Source organism: Lycium ferocissimum, chromosome 7 (genome assembly GCF_029784015.1).
Source record: "Lycium ferocissimum isolate CSIRO_LF1 chromosome 7, AGI_CSIRO_Lferr_CH_V1, whole genome shotgun sequence".
Lineage (NCBI taxonomy): Eukaryota > Viridiplantae > Streptophyta > Magnoliopsida > Solanales > Solanaceae > Lycium > Lycium ferocissimum.
In genome coordinates, this window is record NC_081348.1 from 8,820,607 (window position 1) to 8,841,829 (window position 21,223).

At 37.2% G+C, this 21,223-nt stretch overlaps 1 protein-coding gene across 3 annotated transcripts in view; it reads right to left on the minus strand.

Moving 5' to 3' along the window:
• Window positions 1-20,240, minus strand: part of LOC132063270 (protein LNK2) — a 35,371-nt gene extending 15,131 nt beyond the window's left edge. For 2 of the 3 annotated variants that reach the window (XM_059455739.1, XM_059455738.1), the window contains exons 1-3: window positions 19,994-20,239; window positions 4,784-5,144; window positions 4,523-4,652 (exon numbers count right to left, since the gene is read on the minus strand). In XM_059455739.1, the coding sequence (XP_059311722.1) occupies window positions 4,523-4,652; window positions 4,784-5,144; window positions 19,994-20,017 (515 nt within the window). In that variant the 5' untranslated portion in view covers window positions 20,018-20,239. Of the gene's footprint in view, window positions 1-4,522; window positions 4,653-4,783; window positions 5,145-19,993 lie in introns of all 3 variants that reach the window. The other variant, XM_059455740.1, reaches the window with a different exon arrangement.
• Between the last annotated feature and the right edge of the window lie 983 nt (window positions 20,241-21,223).

Sequence of the window (21,223 nt, forward strand, 5' to 3'; positions counted from 1 at the left end):
AATTATTATTTCAGCAGATGAGTTTGCAAAATATATCCAGTATCAGATATCACTGAAAACACCCAATCGGGTTAGTAAACTTGTTGAGTCGGGTAAAGCATGTTTTATCTCCTCTACAAGTAAATCGATAATTGATTCAGGTGCCACAGATCACATGACAGGTAATCCTAACATTTTTTCCAACTTTCGATCATATAAAGTACCCTCTTCTGTGACTGTAGTTGATAGGTCAACCTGTAGTATTGTTGGATCTGGGACTGTTAAACCAAACTCGCGTATTACCTTCTCATCTGTATTAAGTCTACCAAAGTTGGCCTTTAATTTGATTTCTGTGAGTAAACTTACTAGAGATCTCAACTGTTATGTATCATTATTTTCCGATTATTGTGTGTTTCGTGATCTTGCGACGAATGAGGTTATTAGTAAAGGACATGTATCTGACGGTTTATACATCCTCGATGAATGGGAATCTCGGTCTGTTGCCTGCTCCGTTATCGTGTCTCCTTTTGAAGCACATTGTCGATTAGGACATCCCTCCCCTACCTCATCAAGCTTTGTCCTCGGTTCATAATATTCCTTCATTGAATGCGAGTCTTGTCGATTTGCGAAAACACCATCATAACTCGAGGTCCCGGGCTAATAAACGGCCGAGTCGCTTTTGAGTTAGTTCACTGCGAGGTTTGGGGACATGTCCCGATCTCTCAAACCTAGCGTCTCCAAACGGCATAAGTATTTTGTCACTTTTGTGGATGATTTCTCTCGGATGACTTGGATTTATTTTATGAAGAGTCAAAAAGAGTCGCTCTGAAGTGTTAACTCACTTTTGTGCTTTTTGTGCTCAAGTTAAAACTCAATTTAGTGTTTCGGTACGTATTCTAAGAAGTGACAACGCTAAAGAATATATGTCAGAAATGTTTCAGTCATACATAAGACAACAACGTATTCTCCACCAATCTTCATGTGTTGATACACCCTCTCAAATGAAGGTTCCTAAACAGTTTTGGGCAGATGCGGTTTCTACGGCTTGTTTTTTGATTAATCGCATGCCATCCACTGTGCTTGGTGGTAATATGCCTTACAATGTTCTTTTTCCAAACAAGTCACTATTTTCAATGGAACCTAAGGTGTTTGGAAGCATATGTTATGTTCGAGATGTTCGACCATCTGTTACCAAGTTGGATCCCAAGGCATTGAAGTGTGTTTTTTTGGGATATTCTCGCCTTCATAAAGGATATCGTTGTTATTCTACTAAACTTGGAAAATATCTAGTGTCAACTGATGTTGCATTTTTGGAAACTACACCATTCTTTTATGCACCTCCCATTTCTACAAGTCGGGGGGAGGAAGATGAATGGTTAGTCTATCAGGTCACTATGGCTATGCCAGAAAGATCAGATGATGTTGTTTCTCATACATCCCCCAATTCAGCTGATCACTAATCGACTATTGCACCTGCCGCACCAGAACCACCTACAAGACCACCAGTTGTTCAGGTTTACTCTAAGAGGCGGGAGACTAATGATACATACCCTGCACCCGTTTCTTCGTCATCAGATCCTCCGGAAAATCTTGACCTTCCTATTGCTCTTCGCAAAGGTACACGTACTTGCAAATCCACATATTCTATTGCTAATTTAGTTTCCTATGACCACTTATCTCCAAAGTCTAGATCTTTGATTGCGTCGTAGACTCCATTACGTATCTAAATCAAACAAGAGGCTTTGAATCATCCTGGATGGTCTAAAGCAATGCTTGAGGAAATACATGCCTTAGAGGAAAATCACACTTGGGATTTAGTGGATTTACCTAGTGGAAAGAAAGCATTAGGTTGCAAATGGGTCTTTGCGGTGAAAGTTAACACAGATGGCTCTTTGGCGAGACTTAAGGCTAGACTTGTGGCTAAAGGGTATGCTCAAACTTATGGGGTGGATTATTCAGACACCTTCTCCCCAGTTGCCAAACTCACTTTTGTTCGTTTGTTCATTACTTTAGTTTTTCTTCGAGAATTGGCCTTTGCATCGTTGCGTATCAAGAATGCATTCCTTCATGGTAATCTCCATGAAGAGGTTTATATGGAGCAACCACCAGGTTTTGTTGCTCAGAGGGAGAGTGAAAAGGTTTGTCATTTGAAGAAGTCCTTGTATGGCTTGAAGCAGAGTCCCCGAGCTTGGTTTGGAAAATTTAGTGAGGTAGTTCAGAAGTTTGGACTGAAAAAGAGCAAATGTGATCATTTAGTCTTTTACAGGCAATCATCGGCTGGAACTATTCTTCTTGTTGTATATGTTGATGATATTGTTATTACAAGAAGCGATGATGCAGGAATCTCCTCTCTTAAGTCTTTCTTGCATACTAAGTTTAACACGAAAGACTTGGGAGAACTGAAATACTTCTAAGGAGTGGAAGTCGCTAGAAGCAAGAAGGGAATATTTCTATCTCAGGGGAAGTATATTCTTGACCTGTTTGCAGACACGGGAAAGTTGGCAGCCAAACCCTGCAATACTCCAATGGTTCTCGGTGTACATCTTATGAAAGACGATGGTGATCCTTTTCATGATCCGGAGAGATATAGAAAGTTAGTTGGAAAGTTAAACTACCTTACTGTAACTCATCCGGATATTGCCTTTGCGATAAGTGTAGTTAGTCAGTTCATGTCCGCACCTAAGGTCAAACATTGGGAAGCTTTGGAACAGATTCTATGTTACTTGAAAGGAGCTCCGGGACTTGGCATATTGTATAGCAATCATGGTCATATTTGTATTGAGTGTTTTGCAAATGCAGATTATGCTAGATCCAAAATTGACAGGAGATGTACTACAGGCTATTGTGTATTTGTTGGAGGGAATCTAGTATCATGGAGATGTAAGAAGCAAAGTGTTGTATCTCGATCCAGCGCAGAATCCGAATACAGAGCTATGTCGCAGTCCACGTGTGAAATTATGTGGATACTTCATCTTTTAACTGAAATTGGGTTGAAGCGTCATGCACCAGCAAAACTCTGGTGTGATAATCAAGCTGCTCTTCATATTGCCTCAAATCCGGTGTATCATGAAAGAACTAAACATATTGAGGTTGACTGTCATTTTATTCGTGAGAAGATTCAGGAAAACGTGATTTCCACTAGCTACGTGAAGACAGGAGAGCAACTAGCTGATTTTTTCACAAAAGCGTTGAATGGAACTCGAATTGATTACCTTTGTAGCAAGCTGGGCATGATCAATATCTATGCTCCAGCTTGAGGGGGAGTGTTACAAAATCATTACAATCATTATATTTAATATAGATGATAGCATAGCAGATTTGTAGGGATTTAGCAGATTTAAATATTTAGTTACCATAGTTAGCTTATCCTCTTCATGTATTTATACCATTGTATTCTTTGAGTAATAATATAAGTTATTCTCTCAATTCTGATCACACATGTCCAAACTTCAACTTTTTTCAACTTCAACTCCAAACACTCCTATTTCAACGGCAGCCAATTTCTTCAATTCATTTTGTTTTTCTTGCATCATTTCAGCTTGAGTTGCAGAAATTTCACTGTCAGGGTTTAAATTCTCATTGCAAATACAATGGCCATGTAGTTTCTCCACCCTATCTTTTGATTATGGCATAAATTGAAGTGTGGCCTTGTTATTCCGCTTTTGCATTTATCAACTCTTCCAAAACACTAACCAATTGTAGAAGCTTTTGACAGGTTAGGAATTGGTCATCAGAAAGCTCGAAGCAGCAGAAATGAACTTACTGTCATAGTTAATGGATTTTTGTTACGTCTTCTAATTATTGAATTACAATCCTAGGAAGTCAGGCAAATTTCTAGATCATGATTTGACTGCTGTAGATTTTCTTGAAGCTTTTGTAATCCTATGATGCTTTATATAACCTAACCTTTATAGGGTTCCAAGGGGATTCTAGGGAGAAGTCCAAGGCCCGTTACTTCATCTTTCCAAGTACATTAACGTGAATGTCCGACATGCTGGAGAACACCCATCATTCTCTTCTACTTTTGCTTCTATGTGCTTCAAATCATTACCCATCCTTTAGCAACCACAACCCCTCAAGCCCAAGACCAAGTACAGTATTACATTTTTCAGTCCCAATGCACCACAGGATCAGCACCAGGACTGCTCTTTTTCTCAGTGCCAGTAGGGCGTTAAGTGATTTCCCAATTAGCTGTTTTACCCAGAGCCCAATTGCATGTTAGTGAGTTCCCAAAAGTAACTAAATGCCATTTTAGAGGGACGGACATATTGGATTACCTTTTTATAATTCCCTAGAGTTTGTGCTTTTGTATAAGTTTCTCCATTTTTGTATAGATCTTGCTGAATATCCCTATTATATCAATAAAACACTATTTTCATCAAATAACTTTGCAGTTCATAAGCGAAATTTTCCATGTCGCCTGTCAAAAAAAAGCCCCCCCACCCCAAACAAGTCAAAGTGTGAACAACATATGCAAGACTATATATTTCAAGCGATACACAAGTCAGAAAGAACAGATAGAGAAAACTGATGTCTGTATTACCTAAATATCTTATCAAGGTCATCAAAACTTCCAATGTTAGCCCATCCATAATCAATAAAATCACCTTGCTCCAGTTCCTCATTCTGATGGTGAAAAACTCGAGAATCATCACCAAGCCGATTTCTCTCATCTGATCACAAAGATAAACAATTGAATCCAACTTGTAACTTTTGTTTCTTTTTTTGATAAGCAAGAAGTCCAATTTTAACTATGACTGCAGGTTTATATCCTGCAGAAGGCTGGAAACATTAGCATTAGCACCTCTAAGACATTCATGTTGTGGAACTTCTGTCAGATTATTAGATGCCTCAGCACACAAGGAATCTTGATTACTCTTTGTCGCATTGGTCAATGACAGGTCAGCGCCCAAATCCATCCTGTATCCAGCTGTGATAGTAGCTCCACCAGTGTCACGTTTGGAACTACCATCTTGTTCAATATTACTCAGATCCGCTTTAGTTGTAAGTTTCTTCTGATCAGTAGGCTTGATGTTAGAAGCTTCCACGTCCCATTCCTTCTTAATGTTATCTCCATAAGCTGGAGCTTTCCCTTCACTTCCATCAGCATATGGCACTATGTGGTCATCGCTCTCACCAGTCTCGCCCCATATTATATCAGTTAGCTGATTTAATAAAGAAATATGTCAGAAGTAATGCATGTATAATGACTTAAAACTGTACAGCACCTAAATTCATAGAGAAATGCATATTTGCAGCACACTTATATGTGTAGGTGAGAGATGCAAAAGAGGAGAGGAAAAACACTACAGTAGTCAAGTTACCAGTTTCAAAAAAAAAAAAAAAAAACACTACAGTAGTGAGTATTACGCCATTTTCATTATCTCACCTGCTACTTGTCCTTTCAATCAGATATGAAGCAAATACTATCTTAATCATCAAGAGACCAATTTTATTATCCAATTTTATTATCCCATCAAATCTTAGAATCTAGAAAGGCATACTAGCAAAACAGAAAAGCCCTACCAAGGTCTGCCAGGCTCAAAATAACATCGACAAAGCCTCCACAAGCATCTCCAATCAACTTAAACAACTCGAAACACCAACGGTGTGCCGGCAGACCAACCACGTTCACAGCCATGATGCCTCCCCTTCTCTGATTATAACACCCAGATTTCTCACATCATTTTCTAGCAGGAGATAGCTACCCTCCATCCATCTTGAGCCCTCACCCAACACTCGCAAGGCTGCCTCCTTGCTGGCGAACCGGAAGACAAACGCGTCATCTCCCAAGGCAGAAACTTTCACGCCCGAGTTCACGCCCCATGCCTCAACTGCCCAAACAGTAATCGTCTCCTTAGAACCAACCTTGCTCTCAAATCCCCCAAACAAACAAGTCTTTAGAAACTCCTTTCTCGTCTCGATGTGGCTCCCCGAAAGTCTGAAGGTGGGTTCGAAGCCATTGTCGACTCTTCTGCACTGGCCCTCTAAGGCAAGGCTGGCCACTCGAGAGCCTGTCTGTACGACTGGAAATCCAGCTTTATTGCTTCTTGAGAGAAGTAAGAGCTTCTCTCTCTACACTATATTATTATTTAGTTATCATGTATGTACTTTTTATAAATAGGGCTCAGGGTAATAATGCAGTTTACGCATCTTAATAATATTTTCCCATACCTTTATTTCTCACATGGTATCAGAGTATTTGTAAGAAACATTCGGAAAGGAAAACTCAGTCAAACAGTCTCGTCAACTCTGTGTTCGTTAGTGTTGTGCAAAAACCAACACCATCACAAAATTCCCCAACCTCCAGTGAGCAGAACCCAATCAACCTTCCCCACTTGCGCACTCACGCGCCGGTGACAGTGGGAGCAAGCCACGTGCCAAGCACCTGAGGACTATTATGACGACTTTCGAAGTTGATTGTGCGCCTGGAGACTCCAAATCAACCCATAGCAGTTTGGTTATTTTTCAATTGTTGGAACATTGTTTTCCGGCATTACAGTTGATTTTTGTCGGCATTCTTCACTGTTCGGCAGAGTTTTGACTCTTTCCAAGTCGTTTCAAGCATCTGAAGAGTGTAACCCTTCCAGATCCACTTTGCAATTTGTTTCCAATAGGTTTCTTGATTGTTTGTGCTTTCTGGTAATTCTTCCTGCAATTTCTGTTGTTGTTCTCTTAGATTTGCTCTTTGGGCTGCATCCTAAACCTCTCTTCAATCCAACCATGTCTCCCAGATTTGATGTTTTTAATTCTAAAAATGTGGTAGTTGGAAATTCAAGTCCTATGATTACTTCAGAACCCCTAATGGAAAGTTCAAAAATCGAACATCCCAGTCTACGGAGAATCGACAAGTAGGAGGTCATTTTGGAACATCTCGACCTAAGTGTAGTTATCGTAATAGGCTTGGACACACTCATGAAGTATGCTATTCTTTGCATGGCCGACTACCCAAGAATGCTTATGTTGCTCAGGCTGAACTACAGGTAATCAGTGGTTTTTTTCTTTATCTGAAGGGGATTATATGAGTTCCTTCAATATCGAGCAATTAAGCAGACATATCCACAAGTAGCCTCAGTTGCTCAGCCTAATACTTCCGTTGTTGGTAGTTCTGTTGCTTGTGTTCCACGGTCTAATACCCTTGGACTGTGAGTCGCGGACTTCAGCGCTTCTGATCATATTCCTGGTAACAGGTCACTTTTGTCAAATATTATTTACTCACGGTCTCTTCCAGTTGTTACTTTAGCTAATGGGATTCAAACAAAAGCAAAAGGAGTTGGACAAGTTAATCCATTGTCCTCTGTCACTCTAAACTTTGTTCTTTATGTGCATGGTTGTCCTTTTACTCTTGCATCTGTCAGTCTTTGACTCATGCCCTAAATTGTGTCATAATATTTCTCGATGATTCTTTTGTTAATGCAGGACCCAGCATGGGACAGACGATTGGTGCAGGACATGAATCATAAGGCCTCTACTACCTTACTTCTCCTAATTCCTCCACAGCATGTCTAGTTACAGGTCCTCCAGACTTAATTCACAAACGTTTGAGACATTTGAGTTTATTCAAGCTACAAAAAGATGGTGTGTGGTTTGTCTAATCTGTCCACATTAGATTGTGAGTCGTGTCAACTTGGCAACCACTCTCACACTACTTTTCTCCATAGTGCCAAGAGTCGTGCAGCGTCTGTTTTTCCATTAATTCATTATGATATTTGGATTCCTAGTAGAGTCGGTTCAACCTTAGAATTTCGTTATTTTGTTAGTCTCACTTATAATTATTCAAGATGTACTTGGATTTTCTTAATGAAATATCATTTTGAATTATTTTCTTATATTCAAGAGTTTTTGTGCTGAAATACAAAATCAATTCGGTGTTTCTATTCGTACTTTTCGTAGTGATAATACCTAAAAAAACTAATTCTCCTAATTTCAGTATTTCATGACTCACCAAGGAATTATTCATCAGACATCTCGTCTACACACCCCTCAGCAAAATGAGGTAGCAAAAAGGAAAAAGAGGCACCTCACTGAGACTACTCACACTCTTCTCATTCAATTCCACGTTCTGCTGCATTTTTGGGACAATGCAGTTCTGACGTCTTTCTATTTAATTAATCAGATGCCATCATCTTTCATTCAGAATTAGATTTCCTATTCAGTATTATTTCCTCAGTCACCTTTATACTCTCTTCCCCCTTGTGTCTTTGGGAGGACATGTTTTGTTCATCACTTTAACCCCTAAGAAAGATATATCAGCCCCTCCTGCTCTCAAATGTGTCTCTTTGTTTTTCCCAAGTTCAAAAGGGATATCATTGCTACTCACCTGATATTTGTTGGTACCTTATGTCAGCCGATGTCACATTTTTTAAGTCTCGGCCTTGCTTTACATCTTCTTCTAATCATCCTATATCTCTGACGTCTTACTATACCAATATTTTAGGAATCTACAGTTACTTCTACAGCTCCCGTCGCAGTTCCATCTTCGTCTGCATCCAACATCAAGCCCAAATGATTCACGTCCTGTGCTAGACCCTACACCTACTGCAGACTAGTCTCCTCCTGGTCAACTGATTGCACTTCGAAAAAGATATACGATCCACTCATAATACTAACCACCATTATACCTTTTTAAGTTAATCATCGTCTGTCATCACCTCATTATGCCTCTATATCATTTTTTTTCTTTTTTCCCATCCCTCTACAGGTCTTACTTTCTCATCCAGGATGAAGAAAGGCTATGATTGACGAGTATGCTATACACGCTAGTGGTGCTTGGTAGCATGTTCCTCTTCCTTCAGGTAAATCATATGTTGGTTGCCGTTGGGTTTATGCAGTCAAAGTTAGTCTAGAGGGCCAAGTTGTTCGATTTAAGGCTCGCCTTATACTCAAATATTTGGGCTTGATTACAGTGATAAGTTCTCTCCCATGGCTAAAATAGCATACGTCTGTCTTTTTCTATCCATGGTTGTTGTTCGCTATTGGTCTCTTTATCAGTAAGACGTTAAGAATACTTTTCTTTTTTTTTTTTTACCAGGACGTTAAGAATACTTTTCTCAACGGTGATCTTTGATGATGAAGTTTATATGGAGCAACCACCTTGTTTTGTCGCTCATAGGGAGTTTAGTAGCCTTGTATGTTGACCGCCCAGTCATTCTATGGTCTGGAGCAGTCTCCTCAAGCCTGATTTGGGAAGTTCAGCACAGAATTCAGATTCAAAAGTTTGGCATGACTTGTAGTGAAGCTAATCACTATGTGATTTATCATCATTCTACTCCAAATCTTTATTTATTTGGTGGTTTATTTATGTTGACAATATTATCACTAGCAATGATCCGGATGGTATCACTAATTTGAAACAACATCTCTTTCAGCACTTTTAGACTAAAGACCTTACCTGACTGAAGATTTTCTAGGTATTGAGGTTGCTCAATCCAGATCAAGCATTGTTACTTCACAGTGAACGTATGTCTTAGACATTCTTGAGGAGACAAGAATGACAAGATGTGGACCCATTGATACTCCTACAGATCTAAATGTTAAACTCCTGCCAGGATAGGGCCTAGGGGGAGCCACTTAGTGATCCTGGAAGATATAGGCGGCCAGTTGATAAGTTAAATTATCTCACAGTGCCTAGACCTGACATTTCTTTTCATGTGAGTGTTGTAAGTCAGTTTATGAATGCTTCATGTTATAGTCATTGGGATGTAGTTGTCCCTATACTGCAATATATAAAATCAACTCTAGCCAAAGGACTACTCTTTAAGGATCGAGGCCAGGAGCAGATTGTTGGATATACATATGTTAATTGCACAGGATCACCTTCTGATAGATATTCTACATCTAGATATTGTGTTTTAGCAGGAGGTAATTTGGTGTGATGAAAGAAACATAATATGGTTGCTCGATATAGTGCAGAAGCAGAATATCCAGCAATGGATGTAGCAACTTGTGAGCTAGTGTGGATCGAACAGTTGTTTATAGAATTAAATTTGGAGAAATCAGTCCGATGGAACTTATGTGTGATAACCAAGCGGCTCTTCATATTGCATCAATATCCGGTATTTCATGAGGACTAAGAACATTCAAATTGATTGTTATTTTATCACAGTAAAGATACTCTCAGGAGATATTGTTACAAAAATTGTGAAGCTAAGTGATCAGCTTGCAGATGTTTTCACCAAGTCCCTCATTGGTCCTCGTATTAGTTACATCTGTAACAAGCTCTGTACATATGATTTAAATGCACCAGCTTAATGGGGAGTGTTAGAATATTAAAGTATATATTGTCCCACATGAAAAAGGATTGTAATGGATTATCTATAATAGGGCTTGGTGTAATATGTACTTTACGCATCTTGATAATATTTTCCCCTGCCTTTACTTCTCACAACAATTCTATCATATCTTTTTTTTTTTTATGAAGTAAGGTGTTACATCTATCGGATTTTTTTTCCCACATCAAAATGAAATATGTTGCTTTTGAATTTTTACTTTGTTAGGGAACAGGTGCAAAACAAAGAACTTGAAGTCAAGCATTTACATGTGGATCAGGTTGCTAACATATCACCAAGCCGCTTCCATATCCTTCTTTTGAGTGGACCTTCAACAAGTTGGGTGTGGTGATGTCATCACCAACTTTTGGGGGGGTAAAAGAGGACAATCATGATTGCTCTCTGTTTTTTATGACAAGGCAACCCGCAACCGCTACTCTTCAGATGCGCACAGGGTAAACCCCGTTCTAGTGCAATAGCCCTGTTGACAATATGTCTCAAGATATTGCAGAAATAAATCAGATAACTGCATTATCTCTAAGAGATTTCTTCTGTTGGAAATCAGTTTATCAGTAGCTAACTTTAAGGATTTCAAATTATGAGGAGTTAGTTTCCTACTTCTTTGTGGTTTGATTTTCGAGATAAGTCATTAGCACATTATTCTCCTTTTAGTTGGGAGGTGCAGCTATAAATGTATGTCTCTGAGTTATTAATAAAATAACTCCCTTTGACTGCATTGTCAGTAATTATTTTCTCTCAGACTCTCTCTGTTATATCCTAATTTCTTTGTTAAAAACTACAATTGGTATCTAGAGCCATTTTCTTGGGGTATTTGTGAGTGAAGAGATGGATTCTGAAAATAGTTTTTCTCAAATTGCTCCTCCTGTCTTTGATGGTGAGAATTGCCATCTCTAGGCAGTAGAATAGAGACTTATCTTGAGGCTTTAGATCTTTGGGAGGCCGTGGAAGAGGATTATGATGTTCTTCTTCTACCAAATAACCCCACCATGGCCCAAATCAAAAGCCAAAAAGAAAAGAAATTCACAAAATCAAAGGAGAAAGCAACTTTGTTTGTTAGGATGTCTGCAAGAATTTTCACGAGAGTTATGGCTCTCAAAACAGCAAACGAAATTTGGGATTATCTGAAGGAAGAATACACAGGAGATGAAAGAATACGAGGCATGAAGGTGTTGAATTTAGTAAGGGAATTCGAGTTGCAAAAAGATGAAGGAATCTGAGACCATCAAAGAGTACTCAAACCGTCTTCTTGGCATTGTAACAAAGTCAGATTGTTTGGCACTAAATTTAAAGATTCACGAATAGTTAAAAAATTCTTGTTACGATGCCTAAAAGATATGAAGTATCCATAACTACCTTGGAAAACACAAAAGATCTCTCCAAGATTGCCTTGGCAGAATTGCTAAATACATTGCAGGCACAAGAGCAAAGGAGGCTTATGAGGCAAGATGGTATGGCTGAAGGAGCCTTAACAGCCTACCACAGGACTCAAAGCAAGGGTAATAATTCAAAGAAAAATTATCCACCGTGTCAGCACTGTGGAAAACAAGGTCATCCTCTATTTAAATGTTGGAAGAGGCCAGATGCACTGTGCAAGATCTGCAACCAACTTGGTCATGAGGCAGTGATTTGCTAAAGCAAATCTCCAAAATGCGAAGCAGATGCCCAACTCGCCAGTGAAGAAGAAGAAGACCCTTTATTTGTGGCAACATCTTTTTTAACCAAGAAATCTGATTTTTGGATGATTGACAGTGGTTGTACAAACCATGACATATGACAGAAATCTTTTTAAAGAGTTAATGTCAAGGGGAAACAAGAAAGTCAGAATAGGGAATGGTGACTATATTCCTGTGAAAGGAAAAGGGACCGTCGCAAATCAAAACAAGTTCATGTACCAAAATAATTTCAAATGTCCTTTACGTGCCTGATATTGATTAAAATCTATTGACGGACTCGCCATTTTGGGTGTCGTTCCCGTCTCGACACGGGTCGGGTGCGGGAACGGCAAACGTCCGGGATACGGTCAATTACATTCGAATACTTTGACCAGAGTACATCGACAAATTTGGGGGGGAATTTGAGATTTTGATTTCTCAAAATTAAAAATAAGACAGATTTGAGATAAGGAAAATGACATACCTTTGGATGGCAGAGAGAAGCAGTCATATAGATGGAGAGTTTGTTTCCGGCCTTGAATGGGTTTCTCTTTCTATCTTGAGTACAGAACGAAGAGAAAGTGAAAGAGAACTTTGCTGTGGAATTACAAATATGTAAAAGCTTGAAAAGGAAGTGGAGAATTTCGGAGAAGACGACTCTTTATTTTGGAGAAGTGGAGAAGACGACTCGTTATTTTGGAGAAGTGGAGAAGACGACTCTTAATTAGGAAGAGGCGCGAAACTGCTAGAAGCCTGGAATTAGGTCTTTTAATTGTAATAACTAGTAAAATGACCCCTTTATTCTCCATCTATGCTATTTTTGTCCCTTTTACTTTCCATTATATGCTACTTGTGACACAAAATTGAAAGGCACTTAATTATGTTGTTTATAAAATTTTCTTTCCCATACAATATAGGAATAATTTCTAAATTAATTATTTATTTTTTTTGATTAAGCACCGGGTGTCCCAGTTTGAGCCCCCGACTAATAATTTCCCGCAAGTACCAATTAATTATTTCGAGAGACCTGTCAAGTCAATTGCCAGCTTTTTAGTAATTTCTAAATTAATTATTAGCATGTCAACTTTTTGATAATTAATTTAAATTTTTAATCGCACAAAAGCACGGACTAATTTACTGGTTATACATAATAAAATTGACCCCTTTGTAAAACGGATTATTCAGAAACATATTTTTTCATATGCCTTTTATATAATTTAAATTATTAATTATTGTTACTTATAGTATTTTCACATAATTTCAAATATGTAATTTGATAATGAATTGAAATAACTTAGAAAAATGACAAAGAAGAATAGTCGAGCATTTTAGATAATTATATTTAGAATGAGAGAATTTAAGAGCACTTAATTTATATTAATTAAATTAATTTAGGAGAAATAACTAATATTAAACTATCGAAATACTTGAAATATAATTATATAATAGTCAAATTTATAATATCTTTATAGCTCTATTTTTTATATATTTTGAATTTTCTTAACCGAATCCCCGCACCCGTATCCATAACTGGATACGCACCCCCGAATCTTAAAATTATGATTTTGTTGAATCCGACGCTCGGATCCGTACCTATATCGGGTACCCGCACCCGAGTCCGTGCAACTTAGCCAGCTAGTGGTAAAAGGATTTAAATTGTTATATGAAGACAAGTATTGTCGAATCTTTGATGCCACTAAGCATGAGTTTTTACGAGTGAATCAAGTTAAACACAAGCCTCAAGAGCTACAACTTGGAGAAGTGAATCAAGTTAACTGCAAGACCAAAGATGAATTGGCAGATTTATTCACGAGGTCAATTCCAATCAAGACTACAATCTACAATTCCTGATCCAAGGAGCGTTGACAATATGTATCAGGATATTGCAGAAATAAAACAGATAACTGCACTTTCTCTAACAGATTTCTTTGGTTGAAAATCAGTTTATCAGTAGCTAACTTTTAGGATTTCAAATTGTTTTTCTTAGAGTCCCCTGTGGCTTGAATTTAGGAGTTAGTTTTCTACTTCATTGTGGTTTGATTTTCTAGATGAGTCATTAGCACATTTTTCTCTTTTTTTAGTTAGGAAGTTCGTCTATAAATGTATGTCTCTGAGTTATTAATAAAATAATTTCCTTTGACTGCATTGTTAGTATTTATTTTCTCTCAGACATTTTCTGCTATTTACCTAATTTCTTTGGTAAAAACCAACAAGCACGCAAACCACACAGGAGAGGTAAACCGCACTAGGCAAGCCCCGTGCGACAAGCTCGACCGAGAAAGCATGCAGGCGGTTTCGAACCTGAGACCCCCTATTTGGGGATCCTCTGCTCAACCAACTCGGACACCCTTGCGGGTCATGAGTGCTCTCTGTTATTAGTTCCCTAGTTTTCAGGGAGCTTTTATTGTTTACTAGTGTTGATTTTTGGTAAGGAATTTTAGGGCAATAACATAGAAAGACTTAGAGAAAAATAATGGCAATGCAGTCAAAGGGAATTATTTTATTAATAACTCAGAGACATACATTTATAGCTGGAATTCCTAACTTAAAAAAAAAAAAAAAAAAAAAAGAACAATATGCTGCTGACTTATCTGTAAAATCAAATCACAAAGAAGAAGGAAACTAACACCTAATTCAAAGTTCAAACCACAGAGGACTCTAAAAAAATAATTTGAAATCCTAAGAGTTAGCTACTGATAGATTTACTGCAAATCTTTTAGAGATAATGCAGCAATCTATTTTATTTCTATAATATCCTGAGATATATTTTCAACAACTAGCCTTATGATTCTAGTTTGGTTATTTCTCTGCTTTGAGATATTCGGGAATTGGGATTGAAGCTGGGCTTTCATTTTTTATATGCTCTTCTCATCAATGTATTCAAATACACACTTTCAACAGTAAATCAGCCTTTACCTTTTAGTTACTAGGCAGAATTGTGGACACAGAAGCAAAAGGTAAGGCAGAATGCTACAAGGGTGATATGCCCAATCATCAGCATTGTGGAAGATTCTCAAGTAAGTCATATTACTTGTTTTCTCTCTTTATTAATTCACCTTCAAAATTTTGAAATAAATCATGAGCTCAGTGGGAGCTAGAGCACCACTCTCAGCTTGTGTCTGACCGAAATCATCGAAAAGCCATAGGTCGGAGTGTGCGTCCTAAGACTAAGGCTAGAGCTCACTTCTTCCTTGCTAGACCAATTGCCATGAATGAATGAAGAGGCTTGGCTTTAGCTAGAGGGACAGTTTCACCGACCTATCAGACTTGCAATAATCACTGAGAATTGACTGCTGCCAAGCTATGCAACTTTTGCATTGCTTGTACAGCCAAATCCTAGAAACAGGAGAGATCCCCACACTGAAATTGGAGTTTTTTTATGTAAGATACTAAATTCAACATATAGCTTGGATAATGGATGGTTACAAAGATATACATCCTTCATTGAAGAGGCCAGATCAAGATTCACTTCACAAATACTCCATGTAAACACTTAGATCCTTGGTCCCCAATTTTAGCCAGGTTATCTTATCACAGAAAAGGATTCACTGCCACTAATTAGGAAGAAGACGTTTGGAGAACATGATAGCATCCATTTTTTTTTGGTTGCCCTTCTTTTGGGGTGGTCTTTAAATTTTGCCCCTCATAAATTTTGCCCCTCATATTAATGGTCTTTAAGTTGTGCCCTTCGCTTGAAAAGGTGGGCGAATACATGAAGTTAATTCGAATTCCCGCTCAAGCATAAAATAAAAAAATTTCACAAGGCGGGGAAGGAATCCGCCAATCTTCAAAAAGAAAGTTATGCCGGATCCGGCATAACTAAAAGTCTGCCCCATAAGGCAGAATTTTTCCTAAGACATAGTTTAGTTATGCCTTATGGGGCAGAATTTTTAGTTAAGGCATAACAAAATTATGCCCCAAAGGCAAGAACTTTTCAAGGCATAGACTTTGCCTTATAAGGCAAAGTTTAAGTTATGCCTTAAGGAAAAGTTCCGCCCATACTTTTAGTTATGTCTTTGCATACTTTTTAGTTAAGACATAACTAAAAGTTTACCTTGAAAAGCAAAAAAAAAAAATATATATATATATATATATATATATATAAGCTGGTTTTTTAAACATGTCCAGGGAGGCAAAATTTAGACTTTGCCTTATAAGGCAAACTTTAGTTATGCCTTAAGGAAAACTTACGCCATACTTTAGTTATGTTTTATGGGACAAATATATATATATATATATCCAAAAAGACACCAACTTTTAATAAGAAACTTTTATGCTGATATTTCATGGCTTCAAAATGCTAAACCTTCAAGCCTTATGAAAGGGGCATAAAACCCCGCCCACTTTCATAGGGGGGCTGGAAAGTTAAACTCGCCTTGCGAATTTTTTTTTTTAAAATTTTGGGTCTTTTTAGCTTCGAATGGAACCTATGGGTTTTAGCCAAAGGGCAAAATTTTTTCAAATCTTTAAAGACCACGAATTGCCCGAAGATCCACGGTGGCATACACATATTAATACTTGACGGGCTTCAATGGAAAAATCAAGAAGATATTTGTTGTGGAAGGAAAGCCCAAGAATTAAAATGTGTTTTGTATTTCCATCCAAGTTCAACTAGGATTCCCCAAAGAGAGCCCACACTATTTTTTCATGCCACGTGGAGGCCCAAAGAGAACCCAAAGGAATTGCCACATGGAGGCCCAAAGGACACCAAAGAAGCTGATTTTTCATGGTCAAAATGCTAAACCTTCAAGCCCAAAAGGGCTCAAACCCACGCCCAACATAGGGGCTGGAAAGTTACAATATTATTATTATTTTTCTGTCTTGTTAGGGATGAGTTTGGTATTACTTTTACATGCTTTGTTTAGTTTAAATTTGTTTTATTTCCATAAAACTATGATTCGAATCCCACACTATTTGGGATAGGATTCCCCTATATAAAGGGATGGATTTTGTTATTTTTGAGTAGACAATATTATTATTATTTGAGAGTTTCTCTTCTTTACACCTTTTTGCGTGGAGACTATGGATTTATTTTGCAACCTTACAAGAAGCATTCTTTAGAAGGTACGATAAATTCTTAACTTGATATCTTTGGTCTTATACTAATTATTGTCTCTAATTTCTTCGAAATAGGGGTCTAGATCACCTTTTGATCTAAGTTCTTTTATTGAATCTATTAGTATCATAAATCATAATTAGCTTTAATCCGCTAATTTGAATACTAAGATCAATTAGGGTTCTTAGCACTTAATCTTGAAATTTGGGGATTTTATTCTCGAATTCCGCATACTTTAAATTCCGTCTTTAATCTTCATATTTTCGCTTCCGCATTATTTTCTTATTTTTATTCAAGTAACCCGATTCTTATCAAAACATTACAACATGTTCTCAGAAAAAGAAAAACATCTCATTTTTATTGACAGTTTTTATATGGAAAAGTAACATATATCTAAAGCATAAAATGATGATTCTATTGAAGAGTTAGAATTTAAAGATGGACAAATAATTGGGCAAAGAGAAAGCCCTCTGTTCCACCTTCATTAATTCATAGGTTGAGGTAATTTGTCATCCAACACCCTTGTTACCTCATCTTGACACTCCAAAAGCTACAAGGCAAAATCACATTTAAACCCATACCATAGATCAAAGACATTCAACCGTTAAGTCAAATTTTCTTAGAAACACAATTGAATTTGGTGAAAGGTTAACCTTTCTACACCTGTTTCCAAGATTCCTCATAATGAGTCATATCTATGATTCTTGGCCATCCAAAAGATCTAAATCACTGATCCAGCTAACTCCCTCTTCTGCTCGATTGGTATTGAATTCATCACAATTAGAAGATAACTCACAGACATTCTAAAATAATATGTTTTTTGTTGCTACCAACAATGCACATGATTTTGTTTCTCGTTTATCATGTATCAATAACTCCAAGATGAGCAACCAGAATTTCTAAAGGCTAAACTATCTCCTTAGGACGTGCTTTTTACACCTCAGGCACTATCCACTAACGGCTACGCCGGGGAGCTAAGTCACAAAGGGATGTTAAACGTAATTCTAGAAGGTCCTTCCTGCCAAAAAAGAAAAGGGTGTTGGCAGTTCAAGTACACCTGGTTGACAAATCTAAAATTGAACTAATAACACAACTTCCTCACTTGAGGCTCCATTGAGACACCCTGAAGCTAGTGAAGCCTAGGTAATTGGACGTTTCATCTTGCTTTAGTGAGGATTTAATGCAGATGCGAGGCGCAAAGCCCAGGTCTCATTGTGGATGAGCTGTACATCTAAGAGGGTATCACAAAACAATAAACATAGTTGGCAAAGTGACATTTTCATTTTTACAAAAACATTTAGGAATGAATTTGTTAATAATGAGAAATGAAAGTTACGAACTTAATAACTAGCCACTGAACTTAAAATGTAACTTTGAATTTGGTCGAAAATTAAAATGATTTACGAACTTAATTAAAATGACTTATAATTCATATAATTTGATTTATTTACAGTTTGACGTAAACAACAATTTACTTATTCCATGCTCAAAAAAAATTGTTCTCTGCGTTAACAGTTCTTTTCTCTTTTTTTTCCGTCATTTGTGCATTTCTTCACTGAAGACTACACTTCAAATTGTGCTTTGTACTAAAAGCCCCAGCAAACCTTGTCATATTTCTACGAAGTTCACCTTTAACCTACTGCGGCTTCCTATACAATAAAACAACATGTTTAAGACACTTCAGTTCAGATTATTTCACCATATCTAGGGCCACTTATTTGAGATTATTTCACCATGTTTTGGACCACTTTAGTTCAGATTATTTCATCTATTTTAGTCATATTTTCTCAATCAGTTTCTCATAATAATCAGTCCTTGCTAGCTTTGACAAAAAAAAAATTAACCGTTTTAGCTTATAACCAAGTATTACTTTATCAAACTAGTGATGTTGAATAGATAATTATTATCCCTTAATGATGAAGAATGTACATTTCCATAGTCCACAAACCAAGCCAAACTGGCTCCTTTTTTTTTTTTTTTTTTTTTTTAATGAGGACCGAACTGGCTCTTATGTATCCTTATGTTTAGGGAGAAATTGGCAAATAGCTACTTTTTGAACCGCTAATCGAGCTTTAACCAGCGTTTGAAAACTAATCACACATTAGCCACTTTTTAATGCGGCAACATGATTTAGACGATCATACCCCTAGACTAAAACATAGACACCTTTAAACTTTGGCGCAACTTAAAATACAAGCCTCCAGGAAATGTTCCTGGAGATAGAACTAACACGGTTCAAACTCCTGGCAAAATTCCTAGTATTTCAAACCCTAAGAAAAATTCATGGAGTCTCAACTTTCAGTTCTCCATCAATCGTTCCTGAAATCTCAAACTCCAGGGACTTTCTATTGTGCTGGAGTTCCATTTGTCAAAGTTTTAAGCTCTAGCACTGTGTGCTAGAGTTGTTACATGTTTTAGTTAGGGGTATATTTTGTCCCTATATTATTTCCGCCTTAAAAGGTGGCTACTTTAAAGGGTGACTAAACTTTAATTACCGGCTCAAAAACTGGCCATTACATCTATTTTTTCTTATATTTACCACTCAAACTAACTTAGTTCTCCAATTAATCTCACTGACTAGGTTAGTCCAGTAACATCAACCAAGCTCTTTTTAAGCTATGATTTCACTTAAGGGAATAGATTGTTGAACAACAGCTTACTTTTTGGAATTCCAATTTAAATTGCACATATCTAACAGAATTACAGAAGAAGGAAAGGAAGAAAATCCAGGACATTGTTATTCAATTTAACAATGGCACGTTTAAGGTCTGCGTACATCCCACCCTCCCCAGAGATCACACTGGGCATGTTGTTGTTGTTGTTGTTGTTGTTCAATTTAAATAGAAACTAAAAAACTTGTTTGTGATAAAACTAATAGCTGACTAAGGATCCAATGCAAGCCTACTGGTAATAGCTTTGAGTTAAAGAGAAATATATACAATTAATGAAAGACATCAAACGGAAAGGAATAAAGAGCACCACATTCAGTTTATTTCATGGAAAGAAACTTAACGCACCTCTTGGTCGTTCCAATCAAACATATCTATAAAACCGACAATGTGTATCTACTCTTAAGCGCTTCAAATTTAGCTCAAACATGGCCGATTTTTCTTCACTGGATCAACTTATACATTTCACCAAAACAAAAAACGAGTCACTGAAAATCAATATTCACAGAGGAAACTAATATTCAGACAAGTCGTCACATAGTTATTTTGGCTTCTTTTTTTTTTTTTTTTTTTTGGCGGGGCACGAGAAGAGACTGTGTGTTGTGTGTACAAAGGAAGTTTGTGGTTGCGTTTGGAGCGCGTGGGACCCATGTCTACTTGAGGCGAGTGGATTAATTTGTATGGACTTGAGTCTTTACACGTGTTAATAAGTGTATCTAAAGTTGTGGCTACTAATGTCTGATCTAATACTGAATTTCTACTGGTTTTGTTTGTCTATTTCACCTTTTTGGGCCACAATTAAAGGTCCAACGGGAAAAATCGAAAATGGAAAATTTTCCATAAACACGATACGTATAAAGGAGCATTTCACATCAACAGTTGGAGATTGACAACTTTTGATTAATCAAGCGTTCGAGAAATCTTGCGCACTAATTCTTATTTTGGTTAATTATCCATGATTGTTAGAAGCACTAGTGTGTGAATTAATTTTTTTGTCTTTTGTCAAAAGATCAGCTAACTATTGTGCTCGTGTGTTAGTTCGGATTCCGATTCTATATCTGATCCTATGGAGCGGATACTAGATAATATATATATATATATATATATATGCCATTTTGAGTATCTCATATATTGTTTTAGTATTTTGCCCCCAATTCTTGAAACCATAGTAGAGTAGTGACACCTATACTATAAAGGGGCCGTTTGGTATGAGGGATAAGGATAAATAATCACCGAAATTATATTCGGAATTTATCCCCACGCGTTTGGTTGGGATAAAATTATTTATAACTAATCTAGGATTAGTATCCCAAGATTGTAAGATTATTTTATCCGCGGCGAGAATGGAATGGCCAATCCCGGATAAGTTTATCCCTGGATAACTTGTTTCCAACCAAACAACCCCTAAGTATGCAATATTCCATTTCTGTTCACCAATATCCTTTTTATTATTACGGAATTTACTTATAATATTATAAAATTTTAAATATATAAAATAAAGTATCAGTATACCAGCGAATATAATCAAGATATATGTTAGCATGATATCATGCAATATATTACTGTCTACTGTTATAT